Genomic DNA, 26473 nt, shown 5'->3' with positions numbered 1-26473 from the left:
TTGCTCTGATTTAAGTGGCTCACATCCAGAGAGGAAGTACAGCGGTCAGCAAGGACAAAGACTGACAACAGGGCAAACAAGGCCAGATGCATTCCAATGTTTTAGACATTCAACATTTCATTACTAATTCATGCTTTCTGATTTTCTTCCAGGATATCTTGTTTTAGGGGGCAAAAGCAATACAATGAGTGTATAGTGTTGTCTCCCCACACTGCTTTCACTGTCCTACATCTGCTAGAAAGGGGCTTTCTTTGACAAACAACACTTCTGGTCCAAAATTATCACCAAGCAGTTGCATAATACTACTATTACTGCTATACACCATCTAATCAATATCTGTATGATTATTACAGAATTTGTTTCTGCAGCTCGCCTCCAAAATGTCTTTTGAGGAGTGCGATGCTGTATGTCTTGGACATTGGAAGTGAGAAGCAAATAGCATGCAGCACTGCATTAAGCTTTAGACGTGCTGGTCTCTGGGTTAAGCTGGGCTGATCACATCTCAGCTGTAGATTTGGTTCCCTGCTGGCCCTGATTCCACTCCAGCATTTCACCTTCCTCATCATCCTGTGTCCTAATGACAAAGTGCATCTTGTGTTTCAACCATGACCTACATTTATGAGCTCCCTGAGAACCACCTCTACTGGTTCTTCCATATGTTATATAATCACTGTGCACTGTGTATCATTCATACATGCATGCACCACACACCACTCTTAGTAATGACTCAGCTCCCAGAATGTCTGCGTTAATCTTTGCGAGTCTAACTTAGTGGCTCCTATTTGTTCGGTGCTTTTTTTGAATGTTTATGTTCCTTATTAAATAAATTAGGTTAATTAACTGTAAATTATTAACCCCACCCCTTTACCCCTGAACATCTTTTGCCAAACATCGCGTACTGTATGTTGCTGTTGCTGATTAAGTGCGTTAAGATTCTTGAAGCTAATGCTTAATAAGTTTAAATAGCTAGTTAGGCAGAGCTAATGAAATCTGCCAGTAATAGCTGTAATTTCAGCAGGCAAATTGACTATTGCCAGTGAGAATCAGGCGGAGCAGCATTAACCAAGTGGGATGGAGCTTAGTCATTGGCTAATTATTGTACTTTCTATATAAAGAGAGTCTTACATATTGTACATTGTATTTTTCTGTAAGCTTCAGTATGTGTGTGCATTCATGCACATGTTGGGTACCTATCACTTGGACGTGCGTGCTGGCAGTGATGCTCGTGGCAACGTTGGTGGCGACACACTCCCACTCCCCGTGGTCCTCCTTTGTGAGTGACTTGAACTGTAAGCTGCCACGGGGCAGAACATTGTGCTTGCTTTTGCTGGGCTTCCCTACCTGCATTCCGCCACGGCATAGAAAGACAAGAATCAGTCATGAAAGAGAGACGGCAGGAGATGCAAAAAATGTTGTTACATGAAATGAACATTTTTTAAATTGTGAAGAAAGGCACAGTCAACACTCTATTCACCAGTCACTAAAAATTGTATTAAATGGTAAATGGAGCATATTTTTACAGCACTTTTCCACTTTAAGCCACTTAACCTTACACTTAAAGTCATTCACACGCTTCTTTACACAGCATTTTTTCTATCACACGCCCCTCACAAACTGCTGGCACAGCTGTCAGGGGTAATTTGGGCATTCAGTGCCCAAAGATACTTCGGCATGTGGACTGCAGAAGCCATAGGTTGAACTTCCAACCATTTGTTTTACCTCCACAGCCACCAATATTAACAGTTCTAAGTCTCAAATCTACTACAATAATATTGCTTCATTGTATGAAATAGACAGACTAATGATTTATAAAATGTCATTACATAAGAGGGCGACAAACAAAACCTCATCAAAGAGCAAAATAAAACATGCCTCATAATCAAGCAAACAATTGAGAGACGCGTACATGTTCCCATTGATGGCTTATTTTATAGACATCATTAAAATGTGATCTAAATGACAAATTAGAAATTTGAGAAATTAAAATCTGAGCACCCAGTACAGGCCCTGATATAAAAAAAAATAAAGGCTTCTAAATGGAAAATACTAAGCCTAATATTAAACAACATGAATTACTGAAAAACCTATTTATGTATAAATGAGGTGTCAAAATTATATACAGCAGAGCAGGAGTGAGGAGGATGTCTTACCTTCCGCCATGTGATGTTGGGAAAGGGGTCTCCCTCTGCCTCACAGGGAATAACCAGCTCTCTCCCAGCCTCCTGCCTGTACTCCCCTCCAGGAACCACTGAGAATTTGGGAGGGTCCTGTCCAGTGTGAAACATCCAAACGGGGGTCTAGGGTGAGCACTTTCTCCTGGATGCAATAGAGCTAATTTGGGATAGATAAGTATATTTATCGTCAATAAGTGCAGAGTGACCATCCACATACCTTTAGCACCAGGGGAGCAGGAGGGGACCATCCCATGGATCCCAGTGCATTGTAAGGCATGCAGGTATAGGTGCCGAGAGAGTCCTCTGTCACCTCTGCCACGCGGATGCTACCATCCTCCATTTGGCTCCAACCAGGGTACTGTGGATGGGGATGTTATGGACAATATGTAGGGTATATAAGTATAAGACATCTCAAATTATAAGTATAAAAATCAGATACAGGCTATAACTCAGAGGAACTTCCATTTTCCCTCAATAAACAAATGGAATACAGAAATTGCTAAGTTGTTTCCAGACTGAGGCAGGGAAAAATGAGCGGAACCAAAGTGCAGCACTTTACCCGCTCACCTTATCTATCCGGAGAGGGAGGCCATCTTTCTTCCACTTAACTAGAGTTACAGGGGGGTTAGCATCTATAGGACAGCGGATGAAGCCTGGCAAACCAATGGCCACGTAGATGACGGATGGCATGTTTACCACGCGGGCAGGATCTAGTCAAAAACACAGACAGAGAAGCTAGTGGTTAATCACGTCTTTGCAGCTTGGGAAGTCTGGTGATTATAATAGCTGCTCAGGAGAGACTGGGAAATCACACAGTTTATGGGAAGTTGGCTCATCATAACATGATAAATGACTGTATGGGCAGCACAGCTGGTCTCAGAGCAGCATTTGTGTGTGTATCCTAGCACATCAGGTTTATTTGTCCGTTAAAATGAAGTGTGCCGCAGAGTGTGCCAGAGAACACACATAGTAAACCCAAAAAGATTTAAACCAAGGATCAAGTCTCCTTACAACTGTCTCATTCATGATTCACTGTCTTCTATGACAAACAAAACATGTTCACTGCCTGGAAAAAACAGTAACATCACATTTCAAAAGAAAGTGATATAGTTAGAGAGAAACAGTAACAAAATATCAAAACTCTATAGTATTACTATACGGGCTAGACGATATGACTTCAAATCATTATCATGATTATTTCAAACTTTTCCCTCGATTACAATTAATTAATGATTATTTTATGCCCCCATTTCCTAACTAAACTTCCTCACCTCAATCACTGTAGTCAGATAAACTCTGATTTGTATGGATTGTATTTGCTTCACATATCCTGTTCCCCCGTGTAACTCAAGACTTAAATAATTGAGATCTGATATGGTCAAGCTACACCCTTTGGGAAAACACAGGCACACAAGAAAAAGTCCATCCATCCCCAGCTGGAGGAAATGGGCTAAGAGAAGTAAAAATGAGGAGAGGCTAAAACCTCTCCTAAATCACTGAATTGTAAGGAGGGGAGAGAACTGTGTGGTGCCTAAATGAGGTCAAGGAGGAGAGCCTCAAAGCAGGCACTGAGTGATAAGGAGGAGAAAAGGGTGTGAGTGGGTGAGTGAGAGGAGGAGGAGGAGGAGAGTGCGCTTTCAGCGGGGCGATAGAGGAAGGACGAGCAAGGCTGAGCATGAGCGTGGGAAAGAGGACAGGTGAGAGAGAGAGAGAGAGAACGAGAGCGATGTGACTGGATGACGTAAGGCTTAGAGAAGCTGGTGGAAGAGAGAGGATAATTGATGTGGTGTGGCTGGAAATGAAGTGACAAAAAGGCATACGGCATTCGCTTGGCACTACAAAGGAAAGATGAGAGAGTGAGTGAGTGAATGATTGCGTGACATTCCTAGATGGAGGGATTGAGAGAGAGTGAGAGAGTGACAGAGAGAGATATATCGATTGACCTCGCTGTTGCCAGAACAAGTTTAAACTACAACCGCTGTTGTCTGCAGTCCTAGCCACTGACCGGCCAGTGCTCTGCCACAAGAGCCCAGGGGAGCCCCTCCACGAGCACCTCAGACAAGAGTATCAGCCAAGTTTCTAAAAATAGTCCTCAGACAATGCTATCGCTCACAACCCGCTGGTTCCCCCTGCAAAATGCTTCAGGGAAAAAGACACTGGGAGGACAGAACGTGTGGGAGAGAGATTTAAGCAGGATGAGGCAAAAGGGAGAAAAAGGGCACGAAAGAAGGATAGAAGAGCTGATGTCGAGGGACAGGGAGAAAGGGATGAACAGAAGAAGAGGGAACAAAAGGAGAAAATTAGGCTGAGAGGAAAGAATAGGGCAAAAGACAGACAGAGAGAGAGAGAGAGAGAGAGAGAGAGAGAGAGAGAGAAAGAGGGCGGGAGAGAGCCCTCTGCAGTCTGACAGGGAATAGTCCCTTCTCTAACAGCAATGATGTAATCCCCCCTTTTCACTTCTCCCTCCTCCTCACAACTGGTATTGCCTGCCTCTGTTCGTCACACTCTCACACACACACACACACACACAAGCACGCCACCTAATCTAACGTGCAGCCATCGGAGGAGTCAGGAGCGTGACGGAATGCAAAATGTCTGTTGCCTTGACTACTGAGGCCGGTCACCGGTCGACAAGGCTGGAATCTGAAAGCCGGTCAAGCTTTTGCCTCCCTGTGATAAATTCTACAGCTGGGAGTGACTGATGGAGAGAGCAATAGCTCTATGAGAGGAGAGAAGAAGGAGCATCCTGTGATAAAGACAGAGGGAGAGACTACTACATGAATATACATGATTAGAAATGAAGAGAGGTAGGGAAGAAAGGGAAGAAGAAAACAGAAGTGTACTTGAGAAAGCAAAGGCGTGATTGGGTGGTTTTAGGGGTGTGTCTGCGATATGAATGAGACTGGATGGGAGTCCGGATAATTCCACAAAATAGAGGATGTATTTAACACAGTTTCACCCCAACGACATGCAACTCCAGATCGGTGAAGATTTAACAGGAAATAATGCTGCTACAGACCGAATGCACAGAAACTTTGCTTAGATCTGGGGGCCCTTCTCAATAGAGATAAAGATCGGTGATCCCACACATTATGCTGTTGAATGGCTGTTCCATTAAAATTTAAGCAATTTGTCAAGATAGACATGTCTGATATCTGTTACAGAGTTAATGCACTAATACATCCCCAAAAAAACTTGAGTGCTCCAGGATGTCCTACTTTCCTGAAAAGAAGCCTTTTGATGTTGAAAGAGAGATATTATTGGACCTGTCCAAGTTAGTTTGAAGACTAACAACTTTATGTTTGTGGGACCACGAATGGCAGCCAGATTACACTGAATGTTTCTGATATCCATACAGGGCAGTGTATAGTGATCTTAACGTCACTGATTTTTTGTGTGTGACTGATGTCTGATGAGAAGGTGCTACACATAGATGTGCTGTATGGATGTGTGTGTGTGAGGTGAATGGAAAAACTATACAGTAAAGAGCTTTAAACGGTCATCAAGATTAGAAAATGACAATGTGTTGAGATTTGAACCATCATATTTTAATTCAAATGTTTATAAATTCTGATACATACTTGTTTATCAAATGAGCATTTGCCACTGTAATAAGTGAGAATGTGTGTTTGTAAAACCAAATCATCAACACACTGGTAAGCTGAATGAGAAATTCGAAAAACAAGGCTGTAAAAGTTAATTGAATTACTCAACATGTACATGTAGTACAACTGAAATGTCATTTCTTGACCATCCTGATGCTCCTACTGCTTTTTTTTATACCAAAGAGAAGACCTCAGCTTTGACTAAATAATAGACCCCGAAGGGAACACATGCAACTAGATTGGCTCTCAGCAGAGTGCATACCTCTGCCAAAGCATTCTCCTTATGAAACCACATTTAAATTCACTTGATCAAGATTTATATTTGGAGCTGCACCACATTGCAACAAATCATAAATATCAGTCACCTTTTCAGTCTCCTTCTCAAATACATTTTTGAAACACAATATCTCACGCCCTGCCCGCTGATCCGGATCTGCACCTTTATTGGATGGGTTCTTCCCTGTCCCATATATAGTCAAACCTTAAAAAAAGAAGAAAGAAGAAAGACAGCACACTCACATTGGACTGTTAAGTAAGCAGAGGCAGTCGGTGGTCGGCCCAGGCTGTTGCTCGGTGCACATGTGTATTTCCCATTATCCTCTGGCTTGACTTGGGCAATGATGAGGGAGCCGTCGATGAGAATACTGACTCTGCGTTTTAAGTCACTGTGAAAGTAAAGACAAGGGAAACATCAGTATGAGGAGTAGTACACATCCAGTCACTGGTCAGAAATGAGCGAAACATGTAGCTGTATTTCAAAATACGATACAGACATTGTGAAACGTTTTCTGAGAATAATTCAGCACATTTTTGTCATCTGCTGCAGAATATCTATGATAGATGTACATGTATACTGCCACTGCAGCACGATACAACACTTCTTTGAAGATGATGACAGATATTTGGCCAAAGCAACGATTTCTTGCTCTTTTTTGCACACATCCCAGTGGATGTGTCGCTCTGACTTTGGTATAAATGATGTTCGGCTCACAGTTTGATTCATGAATCAGATTGTTTGGTTGCGTGGTATACAGGCTTGACAGGCAGCTGGAAATTACAGGATCACATATTCCCCTGCTTATTAGTTACTGCCGTATAGCTGAAAATCATTAGACGATGCCAGTGCGCCTCTGGCAGATTAACTGATATTAATGCAAATGCTATCTCTGCCAGGTGCAGATATTTCAGACTCTGTAACTCATCCAGCTCTCGTTTGGTAAAGTGGAGGGGGATCACACAGATCCTGGTTCATGTTTTTTGTAGAGTCATGCACAGTGCCTGCATGTTTTTCAACAACAAATTTTATCAAATTAAAATTAAACTGTTTCATCCAAAAGGTGCATTAAACCATGCACACTTTTGTGGCTGTGTAGGCTGCTGCAAAAAATAAACTAATCAATGTCATGTAACTGGGACAATAACGTCAAGTGCACTTTTCAAACATCAACTTAAATTGTGTTATAGCCCGTCAATGGCTACAGACGCGCTCCACGCAGGCGCGTGCGATAGGACCCAGTGATGGAGAACTATGCAAAACGCATATCAAATTTTGTCCCCGCATACCCCCTGAACCACTTTGCGGACCCCTGGGGGTACACGTACCCTAGTTTGGGAAGCAATGTTTAAGATAATACCGAGGTGAGACGTCTCCGGTCCCGAAGTCTGACACAAAATATTTATAACTAACATTACTGTCCACAGCAGGCAAGACAAAATAGTCCATTAAATATAAATACTGTTTAAAATAACTGTAAGGTCTTTTTTAAGAGGAAAGTAGATAATTATCAGCCTCCCTATCTGGAGGCACTGAGACAAAGTGCTTTAGTGTGGAAAGTCTAATTTTTATACCCCATTCTCTCAAAAACACCAGTCTCCAGTCAAATAGTGTGACTAATATACAAGCTGATAAGCATTAAGAATCAATTACTTAGCTCTATGAATATGCGCCCGGTGGGTCTCCCTTCCAGAGAATATGAGCTCAACAGTTTCTGTGGAAAACGTTTAATTTAAATCGCTTTAACTCAGGTGGCTGTGATCTTTTCTCTCCTTATTTCATCACATCTTCGAATTGCTTTTTTAGCTTTTATAACTGTCCTGTGATCGACATGGTACAAGCCAAATGTATTCTGGAACAGTGTGTATCATCTATCCAGTTAAAGTAAGATGAGCAAATGCTTCGTTCAGCTACTGGACTGGTTATTCTGTGACCTATCAGATTCTTTGATCTGTGGCAGTTCAATGAGTTCACCTTCAGCTGGCTTCATCACATGTGCAGTAAAATCTATCATATATTTACACTAGTTGAGTTTCTGACAGATAAAGGCATATTCATACTTATTGCCCCTCAGTGAGGTGCAAAGGCAAAATAATATAGGACAGGGTTAATGAATGTCACCACAGAGAGATTAAATATGTAAAGTCCCTTTAGCATTTTAGCACATTAGAATAGTAAAAATAATAAAAGAGTCGCTTCCTTTCCCACCTAATTAACTGTCTAAATGATTCCATAAGGGATTTTAAAGGATTCAGATTGAATAAGCAGATTTAAAACTGGATTTAGATTGTATAAAACTGAACCCCATCCCGACAGTTGATGATAATAGGTCACGAAGCAGCATCCATATCTAACCTGATCTGATTGTTGATTTTAAAATAAAATGTAAAAATTCCAATACTTAATTTGAAGTGATCTTGCTAAGTATATAAGACCATAAAAATGTTCTAAAATAACATTCAAGACATGGGGAGACACTTGTTTTCCTGCTTAGCCTAATTCATAGGTTACCTTTTTGTACAGCTAAAATAAAATGAATACAAGCTGTTATACTAAATACATAATAGAAATATATTTTAATAAAAGCTTCCCTTTGTTCCAAATATGCTGTATAGCTGGGTCCATCCCTGTCGATCAAACGTTCTTCAGCAGAAGAAGAGTTTAGTGAAGCGGATGTTGATGTCGCTTGATGCATTGTGAATGTGCATTATAAACATAAGTTAACTTCAAGTTTTTCTGGCTGCGGGGGACTTTATAGTGAAACAAAATAGACAAGTGCATTTTCTCTGTCTGAAGCATCCAAGCATCAACAGTGGAAATGTAATCAGTTTGGCAACAGTGGGAAAAAGTGCCAAGCCTGACTATGGCTACATCCACTATATTCTTTGTATGAAAACAAACATCTCAATTTCGGACCATCAAGACATTAATGCAGCCCTGGAGTTTTCAAATTAAAACGGGGACAGCTGTGTTTTCAAACATCTCTGTTTTAGCTACTCTGAAACTCTGGAGTAGTGTAGATGCCAGACATATCTGTAGCAGAGATGATACATTTTCAAATGAAATTTGTTTGTGGTATCTATGTAGCCTAAAATTTCGGGAGATCTAATGTCACATAGTGAGCAACACGCTTTCCATTATTTACAGTAAGTAACGTGGATCTTAGTGTAGCATGGTGGTGCAGTGTTAAGCACAGTAACCTCACCTAACAGGAAAAATGTCAAACTCTGGTTGGGCCAGGGTCTTTCTGTGTGGAGTTTGCCTATCCAAACACGAGCAGGTTAAATTGTCCATTGGAATAAATGCTTGTTTGTCTCTATATATGTTTCTACAGACAGGGAGTTGGCTCTAGCCAATTTAACCAATTACCTGACAGACCAGCATACACAAACAAGTCAACAAACTTAAGATTGTTGAAGGTGAAGAGTACGTACTCTTTACTCTAAACGACAGACAGTTGCTAGAGTCATTATGTTTTTGTGTTGTCCGTCTGTCCGTCCCATTCTTGTGAACATGATATCGCAAGAATGCCTTTAAAGGATTTCTTCAAATTTGGTACAAAATTTCGGTTTCACGCATGGATCATCTCATTACAAATTGATTGTCAAAAGTCGAGGTCAGTGTCTTGACACAGCTTCTTGATCCTGATAGCTAAAGTCTGCCTTTCAGGATTTTCCTTCAACTTTGATCAGTTGTCACATGGACTCAATGAGGTCAAAGGTTAGGCTGAAGCTGCATTGGTTTGGTGGAGACATACACTCGCAGTGTGGTTCTTCTAGCAAAGTAATAGTCATAGTTAATTATTGATTCTATTCATGATGCATGATGTATGATATTTAATATAAATGTTATACAAAGTGTGTTTAGTGCATACCCACAACGAAAACAACAACAGCCAACACTAACTCTTGACAGTGGCTTGCAAACAGAAGGAACAGATGGGTTGACATGATATGGCAGATGATTATAAACCCTATCATAACTTTACTTCTTGAAGAAGACGTTGTCCTTCTCCCAGAACCACGTGTAGGTCAGGTTGCGGGGGTAGGCTTCTGCCTGGCAGGTGAAGAAGGCATCCTGCGAGATGTTCACTGTGATGTTCTCTGGCGGTGACACAATGAATGGAGGGCCTGATGAAGAAAAGCATAATCATACTCATTAGGGCATTTCGAAATGGTGCCAAAAGTGTTATTTATTACAGAGGTATTGTATTGTGCTCTTTGTATAAAATAATGTATGTCCACATGAGTATAGTTTGTTCTTAAAACAGCCCTTTATGATAACACAAAAATAAATAGAAAAAACGTCACTGTCTGTAGAATGTGACAGATCTTTAAAGTTATAGTATCCTGAAATCTAAATTACCATTACTGTCCACAAGGGGAGGAAAATGGGTCAGTGTGACATCCCACAGATATCTCCTCTCACAGTGGTAGAATCACACACTTCACAAACACAACACAGGACATAGTTACCATACTGAACAAGGGTCATGTGTACTATTTAGGGCCATGTAAACATACTGGATTAACACCAGTACACTCCCTCTGAGTTTGTCGTCACACGCCTCTAAGTCATACCACATACTTATTTTGCACTTAACAAAGGATTATGGGAATTTATTGAGTGATCCTTGCTGTGCCAGATGGATAATCCTCCTTGCACGCTTGGATACATTTTTACCATGATCCTTGATTGGTAGTCATTTCCTACATCTGACCTTAACCATATCTTTAACAATGCTAGTCTTGAGGATAAAAACACATTTTTCTACCTTAATCTGCTTTCTGCTACTTACAACACGATAGTTGCTGAATCTATCTGTGAGCCCCACTCAGCACTTAAGTGTCAAGAAGAGTATGCAGAAATACCAACCAAAATAAAACACACTATAAATAAGTAGCACCTTCACCAGTGATAACAGCTGGGCAGGTGTGTAGGCTTGTCTCATCTCATCTCATTTTCATCCGCTTATCCGGGGTCGGGTCGCGGGGGGAGCAGCTCAAGCAGGGGGCCCCAGACTTCCCTTTCCCGGGCCACATTGACCAACTCTGACGGGGGGATCCCGAGGCGTTCCCAGGCCAGTGTTGAGATATAATCTCTCCACCTAGTCCTGGGTCTTCCCCGAGGTCTCCTCCCCACTGGACGTGCCTGAAACACCTCCCAAGGAAGGCGCCCAGTGGGCATCCTTACCAGATGCCCGAACCACCTCAGCTGACTCCTTTCTAAGTGAAGGAGCAGCGGCTCTAATCCGAGTTCCTCACGGATGGCTGAGCTTCTCACCCTATCCCTAAGGGAGACGCCAGCCACCCTTCTGAGAAAACTCATCTCGGCCGCTTGTACCCGTGATCTCGTCCTTTCGGTCATCACCCAGCCCTCATGACCATAGGTGAGGATAGGAACGAAGATCGACCGGTAGATCGAGAGCTTTGCCTTGCGGCTCAGCTCTCTTTTCGTTACAACGGTGCGGTAAAGCGAACGCAATACCGCCCCCGCTGCTCCGATTCTCCGGCCAATCTCACGCTCCATAGTACCCTCACTCGCGAACAAGACCCCAAGGTACTTGAACTCCTTCACTTGGGCTAAGGACTCATTTCCTACCCGGAGTAAGCAATCCATCGGTTTCCTGCTAAGAGTCATGGCCTCAGATTTAGAGGTGCTGATCCTCATCCCAGCCGCTTCACACTCGGCCACCAGCCGATCCAGTGAGTGCTGAAGGTCACAGGCCGATGATCCAATGAGGACCACGTCATCTGCAAAAAGCAGTGACGAGATCCTCAGACCACCGAACTGCAACCCCTCCCCACCCCGACTACGCCTCGATATCCTGTCCATGTATATCACAAACAGGATTGGTGACAAGGCGCAGCCCTGGCGGAGACCAGCATCCACTGAGAACGAAACTGACTGGCTGCCGAGGACGCGAACACAGCTCTCGCTTTGGGAGTACAGGGATTGGATGGCCCTGAGGATAGACCCCCTTACCCCATACTCCCGCAACACCTCCCACAGTTTCTCCCGGGGGACCCGGTCATACGCCTTCTCCAGATCCACAAAACACATGTAGACCGGATGGGCATACTCCCAGGCCCCCTCCAGGATCCTTGCGAGAGTGAAGAGCTGGTCTGTAGTTCCACGTCCGGGGCGAAAACCGCATTGTTCCTCTTCAATCTGAGGTTCGACGATCGGCCGAACCCTCCTTTCCAGCACCTTGGAGTAGACCTTACCAGGGAGGCTGAGAAGTGTGATGCCCCGGTAATTGGCACACACTCTCTGGTCCCCCTTTTTGAACAGGGGAACCACCACCCCAGTTTGCCACTCCTTTGGCACTGTACCCGACTCCCACGCGATGTTGAATAGGCGTGTCAACCATGACAGCCCCTCAACACCCAGAGCCTTTAGCATTTCTGGCCGGATCTCATCAATCCCTGGGGCCTTGCCACTGCGGAGATGTTTGACCACCTCAGTGACCTCCACCAGGGAAATTGACGATGAAACACCATCAACCTCGAGCTCTGCCTCCAACATAGAGGGCGTGTTATTCGGATTCAGGAGTTCCTCAAAGTGTTCCTTCCAACGTCCGACAACCTCCTCAGTTGAGGTCAACAGAGTCCCATCCTTACTGTACACAGCTTGGATGGTTCCCCGTTTCCCCCTCCTGAGGTGCCGGATAGTCTTCCAGAAACACTTTGGTGCCGACCGAAAGTCCTTCTCCATGACCTCTCCGAACTTCTCCCACACCCGCTGCTTAGCCTCCGACACGGCAGCAGCTGCAGCCCTTCGGGCCTGTCGGTACCCTGCAACCGAGTCAGGAGTCCTCCAGGATATCATATCCCGGAAGGCCTCCTTCTTCAATCGGACGGCTTCCCTGACCACCGGTGTCCACCACGGTGTCCGAGGGTTACCGCCCCTTGAGGAGCCTAAGACCCTGAGGCCACAGCTAGCCGCCGCAGCTTCAGCAATGGAGGCTTTGAACACCGCCCACTCCGGCTCAATGCCCCCAACCTCCACAGGAATGCCAGAAAAACTCCGCCGGAGGTGTGAGTTGAAGATACCTAGGACGGGGGCCTCCTCCAGACGTTCCCAGTTCACCCGCACTACTCGTTTGGGCTTACCAGGTCTATCCGGAAATTTCCCCCACTCCCTGATCCAACTCACAACCAGATGGTGGTCGGTTGACAGTTCCGCCCCTCTCTTTACCCGAGTGTCCAAAACATGCGGCCTCAGATCAGATGACACGATCACAAAATCGATCATTGATCTTCGGCCTAGGGTACTCTGGTACCAGGTACACTTATGAGCACCCTTATGTTCGAACATGGTGTTTGTTATGGACAATCCATGGCTAGCACAGAAGTCCAATAACAAACGACCACTCGGGTTCAGATCAGGGAGGCCGTTCCTCCCCACCACGCCTCTCCAGGTGTCTCCATCGTTGCCCACGTGGGCGTTGAAGTCACCCAGCAGAACTACGGAGTCCCCTACTGGAGCCCCATACAGGACTCCATTCAGGGTCTCCAAGAAGGCCGAGTACTCTGAACTGCTGTTTGGTGCATACGCACAAACAACAGTCAGAGTTTTCCCCCCTACAACCCTTAGGCGCAGGGAGGCGACCCTCTCGTCTACCGGGGTAAACTCCAACACCGCGGCGCTCAGCCGGGGATTTATGAGTATCCCCACACCCGCCCGACGCCTCACGCCCTTGGCAACTCCGGAGAAGAATAAAGTCCAACCCTTATCCAGGAGTATGGTACCAGAGCTGAGACTGTGCGTGGAGGTAAGCCCCACCAGATCTAACTGATAGCGCTCCACCTCCCTCACAAGCTCCGGTTCCTTTCCCCACAGCGAGGTGACGTTCCACGTCCCCAGAGCCAGCTTCTGCCACCCGGGTCTGGTCCGTCGAGACCCCCTACCTTCGCTGCCACCCATGTGGCTGCGCACCCGACCCCAACGGGTCTTCCCACAGGTGGTGGGCCCATGAGATGAAAAGAGGGGGGGTGCCACGTAGTTTGTTCGGGCTATGCCCGACCGGGCTCCGTGGCAAACCCGGCCACCAGACGCTCGCCATCGAGCCCTCCGTCTGGGCCTAGCTCCAGACGGGGGCCCCGGGCTTCCTCCGGGCTGGGTCCCATCTCCTCTTTCGTCGATATTCATTGAGGGTTTTGAACCATTCTTAGTCTGGCCCCTCACCTGAGACCACTCTGCCATGGGAGACCCTACCAGGAGCACAAGGCTCCAGACAACACAGCCCTCAGGTTCACGGGGACACGCAAGTGTCAAGAAGAGTATGCAGAAATACCAACCAAAATAAAACACACTATAAATAAGTAGCACCTTCACCAGTGATAACAGCTGGGCAGGTGTGTAGGCTTGTCTGAACACGTCTAATCCTCTAATCTTGAACATGTCTGAGATAACGGCTTTCTCCTTTCTCATTTCTACAGACCAGGAATAGTGGCATAATAAAAAATGTCAAATCGAGAAAATGGCAACAATCAGATATCAGTGAGAGGGAGTATGTATCAACGCACCGGAACCTTACTTGTTATACTTTACTCCATTTGCCACTTCACAATTTCAGATTTTTGCAAAGAAAAATGAGCTTTGAAAATGATTTTGACAAGACAGACAAAACATGTCATGTTTCCAGCTTCTGAAATATGAATAATAGCTTAAGTAATTCGCTTTGACTGTAGATGGGACAAAAAAAAGCAATGACAAGGTTTCACTTTGGCAACTGACGAGTAACACAACATCTAATAATTCTACAAATATCAATCTGTCTTTATTTGTAACAAATCTCATGAACCATTCAGCTTATCAGCTTCACACTTGGCAAGTGTGTACCTAATGGCCCAGGGAAATACAGTGTCAGATTTGTTGCACTTGACGCACATGATATGAATTGAGTAAACTGACGAACGGCGTTTGGTAGCAGTAAACAGGGGTAGGGAAGTCTGTAGATCGAGCTGAACATGCCTTGGATAAATCGCAGTGGTCGGCAACTGGGTCAAACTGCCTGACAGAGACACACAAATTCACAGGAGTTGCAGGTGCTGATCTGCATCATGGCAGCAACATTCATAGAATTACTTCCTCTTTAGCAGTTTGACAAACCAAAAGCCCCTTTTTTTTTTTTTTTTTTGGGGGGGGGGAGAGGCTGCCATGCTTTACATCAAATTACAGAGCTTCTATTTTGAAAAGTTGTTATATAGGTTCTGAATATTGTGTCTGTTGCTTAACGGAACTAAAAAAAATTCAACATGCAAACTTACATATACGCCAGACACATAAACAGTAATAGAGAAAATTAAAAATAAAAATAAACATTATCAATAAAATCTTCATTGCATATAAACCAGGTAAGATGTACAAATAGTCTAACTTCAATCATCGCCATAGACTGTTTATAAAAAGCTCTGCACATAACATTCAGCACACAAACAATAAACCGACAGCATATTGTAGAGCTGTCTGAGGACTAATGACGATGAAAAAATTCTGAAGTAACTCCTGACACAGGCCAGGCAAACAAGCCATTTCAAACAGACGGGCACTGCACTAGTAAATATGATGCTATTTTTTTAAACATAAAGGAAAATGCTGCACACAAATTGAATTGTTAGTGGGGCAGTATTGTTTCTTGTAAAATATGACCATATTTTATATTAATCCATGGTTTCAAATCTCATCAACCTCATTCAGCCACCTTTTGTATCGTTTCGTATTTCTAGTAAAAATGTTTGTTCTTGCAAGCTGTGCCTTGCAGGAAACAAGACAGAACAATACAATGTCAGTAACTTAGTGCTTCTCTATGACATTTCTGTCATCCTAAACACCAAACTCTGAATACTACACAGACTGTCAAATAGAAATACACACACCCTGCATCGATATCCATCTTTGACATAGCAGATCCAAGGGACTCGTACTTAATAACCTCTTAAGTGCAAACTTTCTCCTGGTGATGTATGCACGCAAACACACACACACACACACACACACACACACACACACACACACACACACACACACACATTCACACATAAATGCACATACACTTATTCTCACATTTCTTCCAATTTGTTCATAACTCTTATAATCCACAGCCAGATTTGCCTAAAACACACACTCATACATGCAAACAAACACCCAGATACACAAGTATGGCTGAGCTGAGCCAGTGTTGCAAATACAAACTGTTAGTCCCATATGTTAGTCCTGATCTGTAGCCCACAGTCTGATCCTTTAACAGGCACAACATTTCCATCTGCCAGCCCCTTAGCAGGACAACCAGGACCAGGCCTGTGCTGGATGACTGTTGTTGGTGTTTGAGTGGGCGTGTGTGTGTTTGTGTGTCTGTGTGTGTGTGCCAACCCTCCCTATTTGGGAACGGCTGAGTGATGGAGATTTGTTGGCACTGTAGTCTCTTAGCTGATCTGCTGCTCAGTGGCTTTCCAGGAGGGCCTCTATTAATCTGTCTCACCCATAAATTATACAAGACGGGTCAAACAACCACTCTTGCTCAGTGCTGGCTTTGTACCCAGTCGCAGAAGGAAATATGCAATCTCTGCGTGCATGTTCACTGTCTGTGCTCTGATGAATGAAAGCAACTGAAAGGGTATGATCTATCTTTTAACTACCACCGATTTAGTGAAAGCAGGCGGACCAATATTCTATTATGCTTAGGAATATTTCCCTATAAAAACACAGAGTTTCCACAGCTGCTCAATGATCAGAAGGCCCTGACATTTAAATTCTAAACAAAGTCATGTACACCGGGTTTTATGCCTAATGTCCGATCATCTCTTCCGACGAGGTGCATTCAGGGACCGTCGGAAATGCTAATGTCCTCTAGCCTAGCCACTTCCTGTGGACTTTTATGAATTTAAAATTAGTACAGTGATTTCAAAATATCCCCCAAAAATCGTTTTAAGTCATATCGCCCAGCCCTACATCAGGTCATATAATTGATTCTTGATTTATCCTTTTTCTGGATCCAAGTTATTATCTATACACAAATCGCATTCATAAACAGCCAAGTTTGTTTCCGCTGACATTTGTTTCAATAATAATAACACCAAAAAACAGAATCAGGATCAGAACCAAAAGATCTGAATGAGAGATTGTGATGAGTTATTGTAGATGAGGGTAGACCAGCAGTGACGTCAGGACTTAAGCTTTCTATAATAGACCTTTGCTACTTTGTGGACTTTCCACTAGAACGATAGGAATCAGTCAGGTGAAAGCTCTGAAAACATTTCATTTGAGATTGAGGCTCAGCTCACTCAGTTTAGATGAGGTCATGACCACTGAGCTGTGTTCATCTGGGGCTATAATCTTTAAATGACAGGACCTGGAATGCCATGTTTGCTGCTTTATCATTTATCCTCTTTGGTGATGTGTATCAAATCTGAGGTTGTTGGTCAGAATCACATCTGATACTGGGTTTATTTCGTGGGGAAAAAAAGAGACAAGTGACTTTGAGCACTGATGTGTGCATGGTTTGGCACATTGTAAACAATAGACGATTTATTCTGTAAATGTGTCTTGATTTTGTAGCTGAGTTCGTACTGATACAGACAGATTGCTTAAGTTAAAGAAGCTGACATTTCATTAGGAGCTGAAGGCAAAAAGCTCCACAATCCTTGGATTCTTTTTTTTCTCTTTGGTTCTCAATCACTAATAAACTGCCAAATTCTACGAGCACAATTGTTAAGCTCCAGATAGTCTGAAATGTTCCTGTGTAAAAGGCAGTTTTTAGTGGTCCCTTAACTAATCTCAGCATGGTTAGTGGCACTCTCAAGGCTGCTGCTGCATCATACACTAATCACCTTCTGGATCTATTTGGCTTTAACATGGTTTCAATAAGCAAAATCAATCACTCCTTCACTTAAAAACGATTGAGACCATAATAGGAGCATGGCTTAGGGTTGGCAATGTTGGTGTCAGCTGGTTCACTTAGCTCCATACTAAAATATCTATTATCTATTCTACTGGATATATTAGTATTTAGTTAGGTAAAGACTTCCATGTTCCAGAGACGATGAACCCTATGTATCGCATGACTTTCTCTAGTAACACTGGGATGTTCACATCTGTGTTACGGAGCAAGATGTCAATGACTAGGGTGCAGTCATGACTTCCTCCACATGTGCTGTAATAACTTGTAAGATCCCCGAACTGTTATTTTTGCATTTGATCATATGTAATCACATCAAACAATTAAATATTAATTGTATAGCCCATATTTACAAATTACAGTTTGTCTCATAGGCCTTGACAAGGTCCCTAACATCAATGTCAACTGTTCTATATTTTAATCCGAAACTTTTTAACACCCTTACATAGATGCCTGCTATATATTGTGACAACGTGACCTTGCTGATGTTAGCATTCAGCCCAAAGCATCTGATGCACTAGATGTCCCTAGATATTGTTGCAAGCTAATCTGCATTTCAGCAACTATTTATATAAAAAGGCTTACCGTCCTTATTTTAATAGATAAATTCTTAACTTTGTAAATTATCATTGAGAATTTCTTAACCTCAATATTATCCATCTTTTTATAGAATGTTGTGTGAACACACTAATGTTTGTTAAGGTTCTCAGTTTGACTTTTATGTTGAGTTATTTGATGCAATACAAACATACTGAAAAGTCATGATTGACATCTGAGATAGACTCGAGATATATCGAGCATGTGTATGGGCGGGACCAAATGGCATCAAATGCACTAGATGGTAGTGCTTGAGTCCAGGATATTTAAGGAAGTGGAGTGAATTTGTCTATTTACTTAATGTTTGTCCTGTAGATCTTTATAAAAATCATGTCTTTGCATGTGAATTGGTCTGGTATTTAGACCTCTATTTTATTGATCTCTTTAAACAACATCAGAGGTAAACACCAAATACAGAAATTCGTCTGACACCAAAATCGTCTTACACCAAAATCCTGCTTTTCTTCAACATAACCACAACACTGTATTCATCCTGCTTCATCTCTCAAAGGCCATGCATTACATTATTAGTGCATGCCATAGGGTGATTAATTGTGCAGCAGCCCCATCAGAGCAGTGATATTTAGTGCTGCAGTCTGAACCCTTGACACACCTTTAACTCTGAATGCTTTTTGGAGCCTTGATCTCTTACATTTCTCTCCACAAAAAGGGAGAATATTAAATATTTTAGATTTGACAATTGACTTTAGACAATGATTTAGAAGAGTATAGGTACTTAAATATTGTATGTCAGAAAAATCTCTCTTGCTTTGGATATTTCATATCAACTGCTTTTTCCACATAATGTTACTTAGTTGGACATGAACACCAGTGTGAAAAACTGGCTTTTTAGTAGATAATTCTCAAGTTAAGTGAGAATGTGCTCATACCAAATAATCTGAATTTGCTATGTTTGAAGAGAAAAAAGTATAGTGTTATGGATATTGGAGAGTAGAGACAGAGTAGAGTCCTGTGTCGGGTTGATGAGTAACCTACAACAAATTATGTGTATTAGTAGAAATTATATTTCCATTGAATCAACAAACATGAGAATAAAAAACATTTAAAATAAGAAATACAAGGCACGATTCATCAAAGCCATTTGAGTAATGTCAATCAAGCCGTCATTATTTAGTCTTATTGTGAATACCCATGACTCAACCTTTCACCCTTCATTACAGCGTCATACCAGACCAAACAGAGCAACAGAGCATAGCTATGTGCAGAGATAGAGCCCACACCTTGTTTTTTGTTGGTAAAATGTATCATCAAAGCTGAATTAAGTGTGCTCAATGACAAAGCTTTCTACTTTTTCTTTTTAAACTAAATTGATGTTGTTATCATTTTGTAATGCCTGATAATATTGTTTAATATTATTGATGTTGAATGAGTAACAACATTGTGTGATTTAGAAATGAGTTGGGATGTGTCACCTTTGGGTTATTTTTAATATGATGTTATGTGTCTATTCAAAGAGTTTTGTTTTTTCCAAAAAACTATTTAGCTCAAGATCAAATCATAGCTTTGTGAAAAAAATGTTGACATAATAACTTGTAAAAATGACCTCCTTCTTCTTACATCAAGACACAGCTACACATTAGCATGCTCCTACCTTGGACAAGTAGCCGTGTGGTGTGAATGGCCTCTCCCTGGGGACTGAACGCTCGACATGTGTAGGCTCCTCGATCCTCCCGAGTGATGGATAGCACCGTCAAACTCCCATCAGACACCTGAATAGAAACACAAACATTTCAGTCCCTCTGCTGCCTCATGAATGATACATGCAGCGTGTACAGAAACATGTAAATATTTTCATTTATTTAAACATAATTTTATATGAAAGATGGAAGACATGCTCCTGCAGGGAACAATTTGAATGTTTGGTTGTACTAAAGGTCAGCAGGAAGCTGTTTTTTCTGACTGGTTCACAGTAACTAAAAGCTATTTTTTTAGTTCGGACTACCAGCTAATTGCTTTATGAAGATCTCAGAAACTTGCTGGGCTTATAGTCTTCCACAGGATTAGGATTTGGCTCAAGGTTATTAAGTGATATGCTTTCCAATATTACTGTCATACTAAATGCGAAACACCAATTTCACAATGCAATACATGACCTTTATCATTAAAAGTCCAGAATGAAACTATTTGGACAGAAAAACGTCCTTTGTTCTTCAGGCTCTGAGCTTCACCACATCTAGACTGAAATAAAATAATGGTTTAAGTACCAAGGTTCAGCTTTAATTTGAGAAGGTTCAAACCAGTATAGAATGAACTGTGTGTGAGCTGTGGCTCTTCTAACACCAACTGTCTTGTCACACAATCCAAATTGTAAGGGATTAAAAGTAATTGGACAGACACTTCGCTAATAATTGTTTCTCGAGCAGCCCTGCTGTGTTTTAGTGTTCCTGCACAATAGAGGATATTGTTCAAAGTTTGAGGAGTGAAGAGGTGATGTTAGTAAAAAGTTAAATAAAGAAACTCCAAAAGAAAAGTTTCCGAGAGAAAACAAACAAAGCCGAAACCATAAGTTGTATATAACAACAAACAAAATAAGAGGCACAGGAAAACCTGAATAAATAAAAATAAACAAACTGAGGAGCAAAAGTCTTGAGAATGAGAAGTCAAAGTGAAGAAAAACTCCTACATGACGACATAGAAAGTGGGAAAAGCTCTACTGGATGTAGACGGACATGTTTCCTTTTCAGCGAAAGGGAAGACCTCAGAGGATTCAGCACAAGATAGAAACATATCGGTCTGGACTGATCAAACTAAAATCGAACAATATCACAACGATGGAAAGAGAATAGTACGGAGATAAAAAGCATCGTCCCACGACTCCAAACTACAACCTGATCTGACAAGCATGATGGCAGTTCTACAGATAACCAATATTAGAATATTTTTAGACTTAATCTTAAAAGCATTCCGTGCATTTTTACAATCATGGACCTGATGAATAAGATGGGCATCTGAGATGGACCGAAAGAATAAAGCTGAGTGCCTTCAGGACAATACTGTGACTGGCCCAGTGTGGTCTACACAATGCCCAGAGTTAAACCCCATAGAACATATGTGGAGATCTAAAGATGGCAGCTCACATACGCTTTAAATCCAGTCTGATAGAGCCTGAGAGGATCTGCCAGTAAAAATTTGATAAACTGCTCCGATCTAGGTGTGAAAAGATACTAGGTACGTTAACCAAGAAGCCCTGGAGCTTTAACTACTGCCAAAGGGGTTTCTACAAAGTACTGAATAATGGGGTCTGAATACTTTTGTAAATAATAAATGTAAGTTTCTTAATTCTAATAAATTTACAAAAATATATCGAAAACATGTTTTCACATCAAATTATAGATTATTGAGTGTAGATTAATAGGCAAAAAGTTTACAAATTTTTTTCACAGGTACTACTATTTCATGTCTCATAATAATACTGTTTTTATAGTGAAATGTTTTCTCCATCTTAACATGCTTACAGTGGAAAACATGGCTGTCAAAATCCAGTCTTTATTACACAAAGCCCAAAGAAGGATTAAAACTAAAATATGACTCAGAGCACATATCTCTGCCAAAGCCCAAAGATCCTTCAAGCAGCACCAAAAACCATAAACTCATGGATATCAGTTATTTTAAGGATGTACACTTTTTATTTAACATCAAGTTCCATTAATTATTCCCTAAAACACACCCAATACTGCACAAGTAAAGAAAAAAAAATCCTCGATCAGCGTTAAAGTGTAAAGGGGTCTTTCTTGACCCATACTGCATCTTTCTGGCCATTTGTGAGGAAATCTGTTCAGATGTTTCTGTGTTATCTTATTAACAAACAAACAAACCAACCAACAAATGAACACAGATAATGAATTTTACTGTCAAAGATATCCTCTCAAACTGAAGCCTCAACTGTAATGAACTATAGGATGCATTTTAGCTCAAAACCAGAACTATGGATTTTGTTTACACACTACTCAAATGGAAATTCATCAATAAGGGATCACTTCATGTCCACTATGATTAAGAGGAATTAATACAAGTAACACTTGTCTCATGTGAATAGGGAAACTTGCATTCAGACATGACAACTGTGAAGTAATCCTGGGAATGCGGTCATGTCAAACACTTCCTCTGAATGTTTCTTATAGCTGTGTCAACCAACTCAGAAAGAAGAGTTTGCAGAAGCTTTTAAAAACAAAGGCACATCTATGGTAGACATGTCCAATCTCCCACAAAGGCTTTGACTTCCCTTCACAAGATTTATACTCTCAGCTCAAAATGTAAATACATTTTTCAGTCCTTCGTCCAATTACACCGCGACATCTGACAACGAGAGCACAGCATGATGCAGCAGCTGTAGCTTCAAATGTGACTGAACAATTTTTCTTTTTAAGAAAACAAAAACTGGGTTCTATGTGTTTTCACAGCGACAATTTAAATCTATCTTTATATGTATTGACATAAAAGGATGTTGCAGTTCTAAAGGGTTTACATTTGTTCACCAGTGAAGTCTAGGTCATAAGGAAAAACTGCAACCTGAGACAAATTTAGCTACAGCATAAAACTCAACTATGAACAAAGCTCAGTCGTTCAAATAATTGATCTAACATGGGGGATACATTTGCATGCTCATACGCAGGATTAGGTGGTATCAAATCAGGTATGGATATAAAAAATATATGGAACATAAATATATGAGGAAGTTGTGTAGCTCTATGAACAGTATTTTTGCAGTTGCCCAGAGAGTAGTGACATGGAAATGAGGACCCTGAACTTGAATGCAGTGAACAGTTATTTGACAGAGGTCAGTTCTTTGGTGGCACTTGGATAGAAAGTATTCAGGACCATGGAAGTGCAGGCCTTGATGGATCTATTGTTCCTTCCAGAGGGCAGTGGAGTGAAGAGGTGGTGGCCTGAGTTGGATGGGTGCTTTATGATGTTTGTGGCCCCACGGTAAACAGGGGGTTCTTTAAATGTCCTGGAGTGAAGTTGGCTGTGTTTTTGTGATTTTCTGTGCTGATTTAATGACTCTCTCAAGAGCATTCTTGTCAGCCACAGAACATCTGGCATACCACAACAGGATGCCACAGGTATATGTATATCTAAAGCTGATCACATCACTTTACGTGAAAGGTTATTGTCATACTGACAAAGACAGTAATTATTGTCCCGCTGCAGCAAACAGAAAAAAAAATGCTGCAACAACACACCGTACATTAGAGAGCAGCTGGTGGGCCCAGAGGAGCATTTAGCTGCCACTTTTCTCAGGAGTTGGTGGAGACCAAAGCCAGAGCTTAAAGAGATTGAGTATTGATCATCCATCATGGCATTCAGGAGGACAGGGACATGAGTGCAGATGAATCATTTGTAATCATGTTGTCATAATGCTTGCTGGATGTTTAAAGAAGCAACTGTTTGCTAAGAAGTTCCCCTCATCATGAAGTCAGGATAAATCATACCAGTGTGTAAAAACAAATGGAGCATTGAGTTCAGAGAGTCATGCAGATCATTTTAAATTTGCTGAGAGCTGCACTGTTGCTGCAAAATTAAATATTGCAAGAACACCATGGTGAACAGTGAAACACCACGTACGACAGATTGTCTGAGGAGAATGAACACACAATATTATCTATATGCGCCAGATACCAGAGAGTGCTTCTAACATACAGAGGAAAGTGTATGTAAATAATAAATAATCAATCAATCATATGTCATTAATGGATTTTTGTAGTACATTTTGATGTTACAATGGAGGATAACAAAGAATGCATTGCACATACAGATATGTTGTTGAAATGAAAATTTGTTTATGTTTCAATTCAGTCCTCTTGGCTTTTAGGGGGTCAGTTTCAAATATATTGTCCTGCTTTGCAATCACAGAATTCATCCCATAGATAATCAAATAAAAAAGGAAGCTTGGTGAAGTTTATTGTAGTATGGAGAATTCAATTTTGTCTCCATCGGTGTGCATCTTCAGGACAGACAACGCAACAGGCATCACCAGATGCTGCAGAGCGAGCTAGGGCCTCTCTCTCTCTTCTGGCTGCAGCTTTCATGAAGCTTCCTCCACACACTGCTGGTCCGAATTCCACAACTCTATATTCTGCCTTACATTGCCAATGGATGAATCAAATATCAAACCAGTAAGCTTCTCCCGAACATGTTGATGTTTCAATTCCCATGATAACGTCACACATGGCGAGTTAACACAGTGTTTTGTGTTGCTAGTTGTGCTTCTAGAGCTTTAAAAATAGTTAGTCAACTACTTTTATATAAGCATTGAACTGAAGAATAACGTTACATTGTGTGAGAAGGGAACAAAAGATGTCTAAAATCAGCGGCTACATCAAAGAAGACGCGGCGGGTCTGTGCACCGGTACAAGGTGAGCAGACTACATCTGTATAATGTCACGTTTTCCCTTGTTTGTCTTTCCAACCTCTATGATCCATTAGCAAAAAAAATATGCTAATGCATCTAAAAACATTTAACCAGAGAATATGACATTGTGAAATTTTGTCAGCAAAACTAAACATCAGCTCTTCTCTTGTTCTCCTCTGTTTTAATGGTGAATCAGATGTATCATTGTTGCCAGCTCCTGCTGTGTTACTCAACCTGCCGATATAATTATAATAACTATACAGGAACAGTTACTTGCCTGGTAAATAAAATGTCTACGTGGTATGTACTTCTATTTTCGTCTGCTTTGCATTAGCCTTTCTGTCTCTCTCTCTTCCTCCCTTCGTCTGTTTCAATTTCTGCCTATCTCCTCCTTATACTCAACCTTTTCTACCTCTGCATCTAGCTCTTGCCTTTGTGTGTTTATGTGCGCATGTGGATGTGTTTTCTGACTTCATGTTAACTGATCAATCTCTCTCAATTTATTACAGGAATTTGTGAATGCCAAAGTGTGCTGTGACTGCTGTCTGACCACAAGAGCGTCCTATCCACCTGCACCTGTGTCTGTTAATGCAGGTAAAGGGGGCCATCATAAAGTTTCTTTTTATAAGAATATCTAACAAATTCCCTTTTTTTTGTTAGCTAGAGCAGCAGAAACCTTTGTCCATTTGTAGGTCATTTAGACTGCAGGTCCATCGTCAAAAATGTGACGATATTTTTGTGGGGGGTTGGGGCAAATGTGGAATTGTAAGCTGTGTAGCAAATCTATATCTTCTAGATATGACCTACTGAAACATCTGAGACTACAGCACCGTCAAAGGCAGCGCTACCTGTGCCAAAACACAAACTTCCCATGTACTTTTAAGACATGGAATGCTATGCATATTCATTTAAGTAGAGTCCATCCTAAACAAAATTCCCAGAAGATGCTGGAACTGTCAACATTCAGATGTACGTTATGCACTTGCAGAGGTCTGTCTACTGAAAAGGATTATTTCAAACATATTGGCACTCATTTGAAGAGTAATGAAACTGTTAATTGTATGTTTATGGGTTGCGGTTTTAAAACAACTGTATACGGAACCTTTCTCTCTCACAAAGACAGAAAGCACAACCCACATACCATGAAAAACTTCCAGCCAGGTGTAGTAACAACCAATCCAGCAGAAGTGAATTACTGCCCTGCCTATCTGTCTGGTGAAACAGCCGAGACACAATAAGGACTAAGAGTGGCCCTCCTCTCAGAAGTGAAGAAAAGAAACAATTAGGAGAATGTGGTGAAAATGATGGACGAGACCTTTGCTTATAGGAGGCAAAAAGTAGTTCGGGAGGCACCAATGATAGCTGATTTTAAAACGAGGTGGCTGGCTCTCTTCCATGTGCATGAGGTAAGTAAATGACTGTGTGAAGGAACAACCCCTTTTACTTTTTACAGTGTGAGCTATATATAGACACTTATTTGCAGACTCTGATGTAATTCATAAACTGCTAAGGATTTCTAAAAATTGTTTTAAAATGATCGGGGAACCC

The 26473-nt window shown here is 41.7% G+C and overlaps 1 protein-coding gene across 1 annotated transcript in view; it reads right to left on the bottom strand.

Moving 5' to 3' along the window:
- The window catches only part of LOC133969877 (protein turtle homolog B-like), a 126168-nt gene that overhangs the window by 16800 nt on the left and 82895 nt on the right, over positions 1-26473 (bottom strand). Inside the window, exons 5-11 of the mRNA XM_062406584.1 lie at positions 20165-20282; positions 10042-10183; positions 6299-6444; positions 2742-2884; positions 2392-2532; positions 2151-2267; positions 1191-1341 (exon numbers count right to left, since the gene is read on the bottom strand). Of these exons, the coding sequence (XP_062262568.1) occupies positions 1191-1341; positions 2151-2267; positions 2392-2532; positions 2742-2884; positions 6299-6444; positions 10042-10183; positions 20165-20282 (958 nt within the window). The remainder of the gene's footprint in view (positions 1-1190; positions 1342-2150; positions 2268-2391; positions 2533-2741; positions 2885-6298; positions 6445-10041; positions 10184-20164; positions 20283-26473) is intronic.

Source organism: Platichthys flesus, chromosome 15 (genome assembly GCF_949316205.1).
Source record: "Platichthys flesus chromosome 15, fPlaFle2.1, whole genome shotgun sequence".
NCBI lineage: Eukaryota > Metazoa > Chordata > Actinopteri > Pleuronectiformes > Pleuronectidae > Platichthys > Platichthys flesus.
The sequence above is the reverse complement of the archived record's forward strand: the minus strand, read 5'-3'. Positions and strand labels throughout refer to the sequence as shown.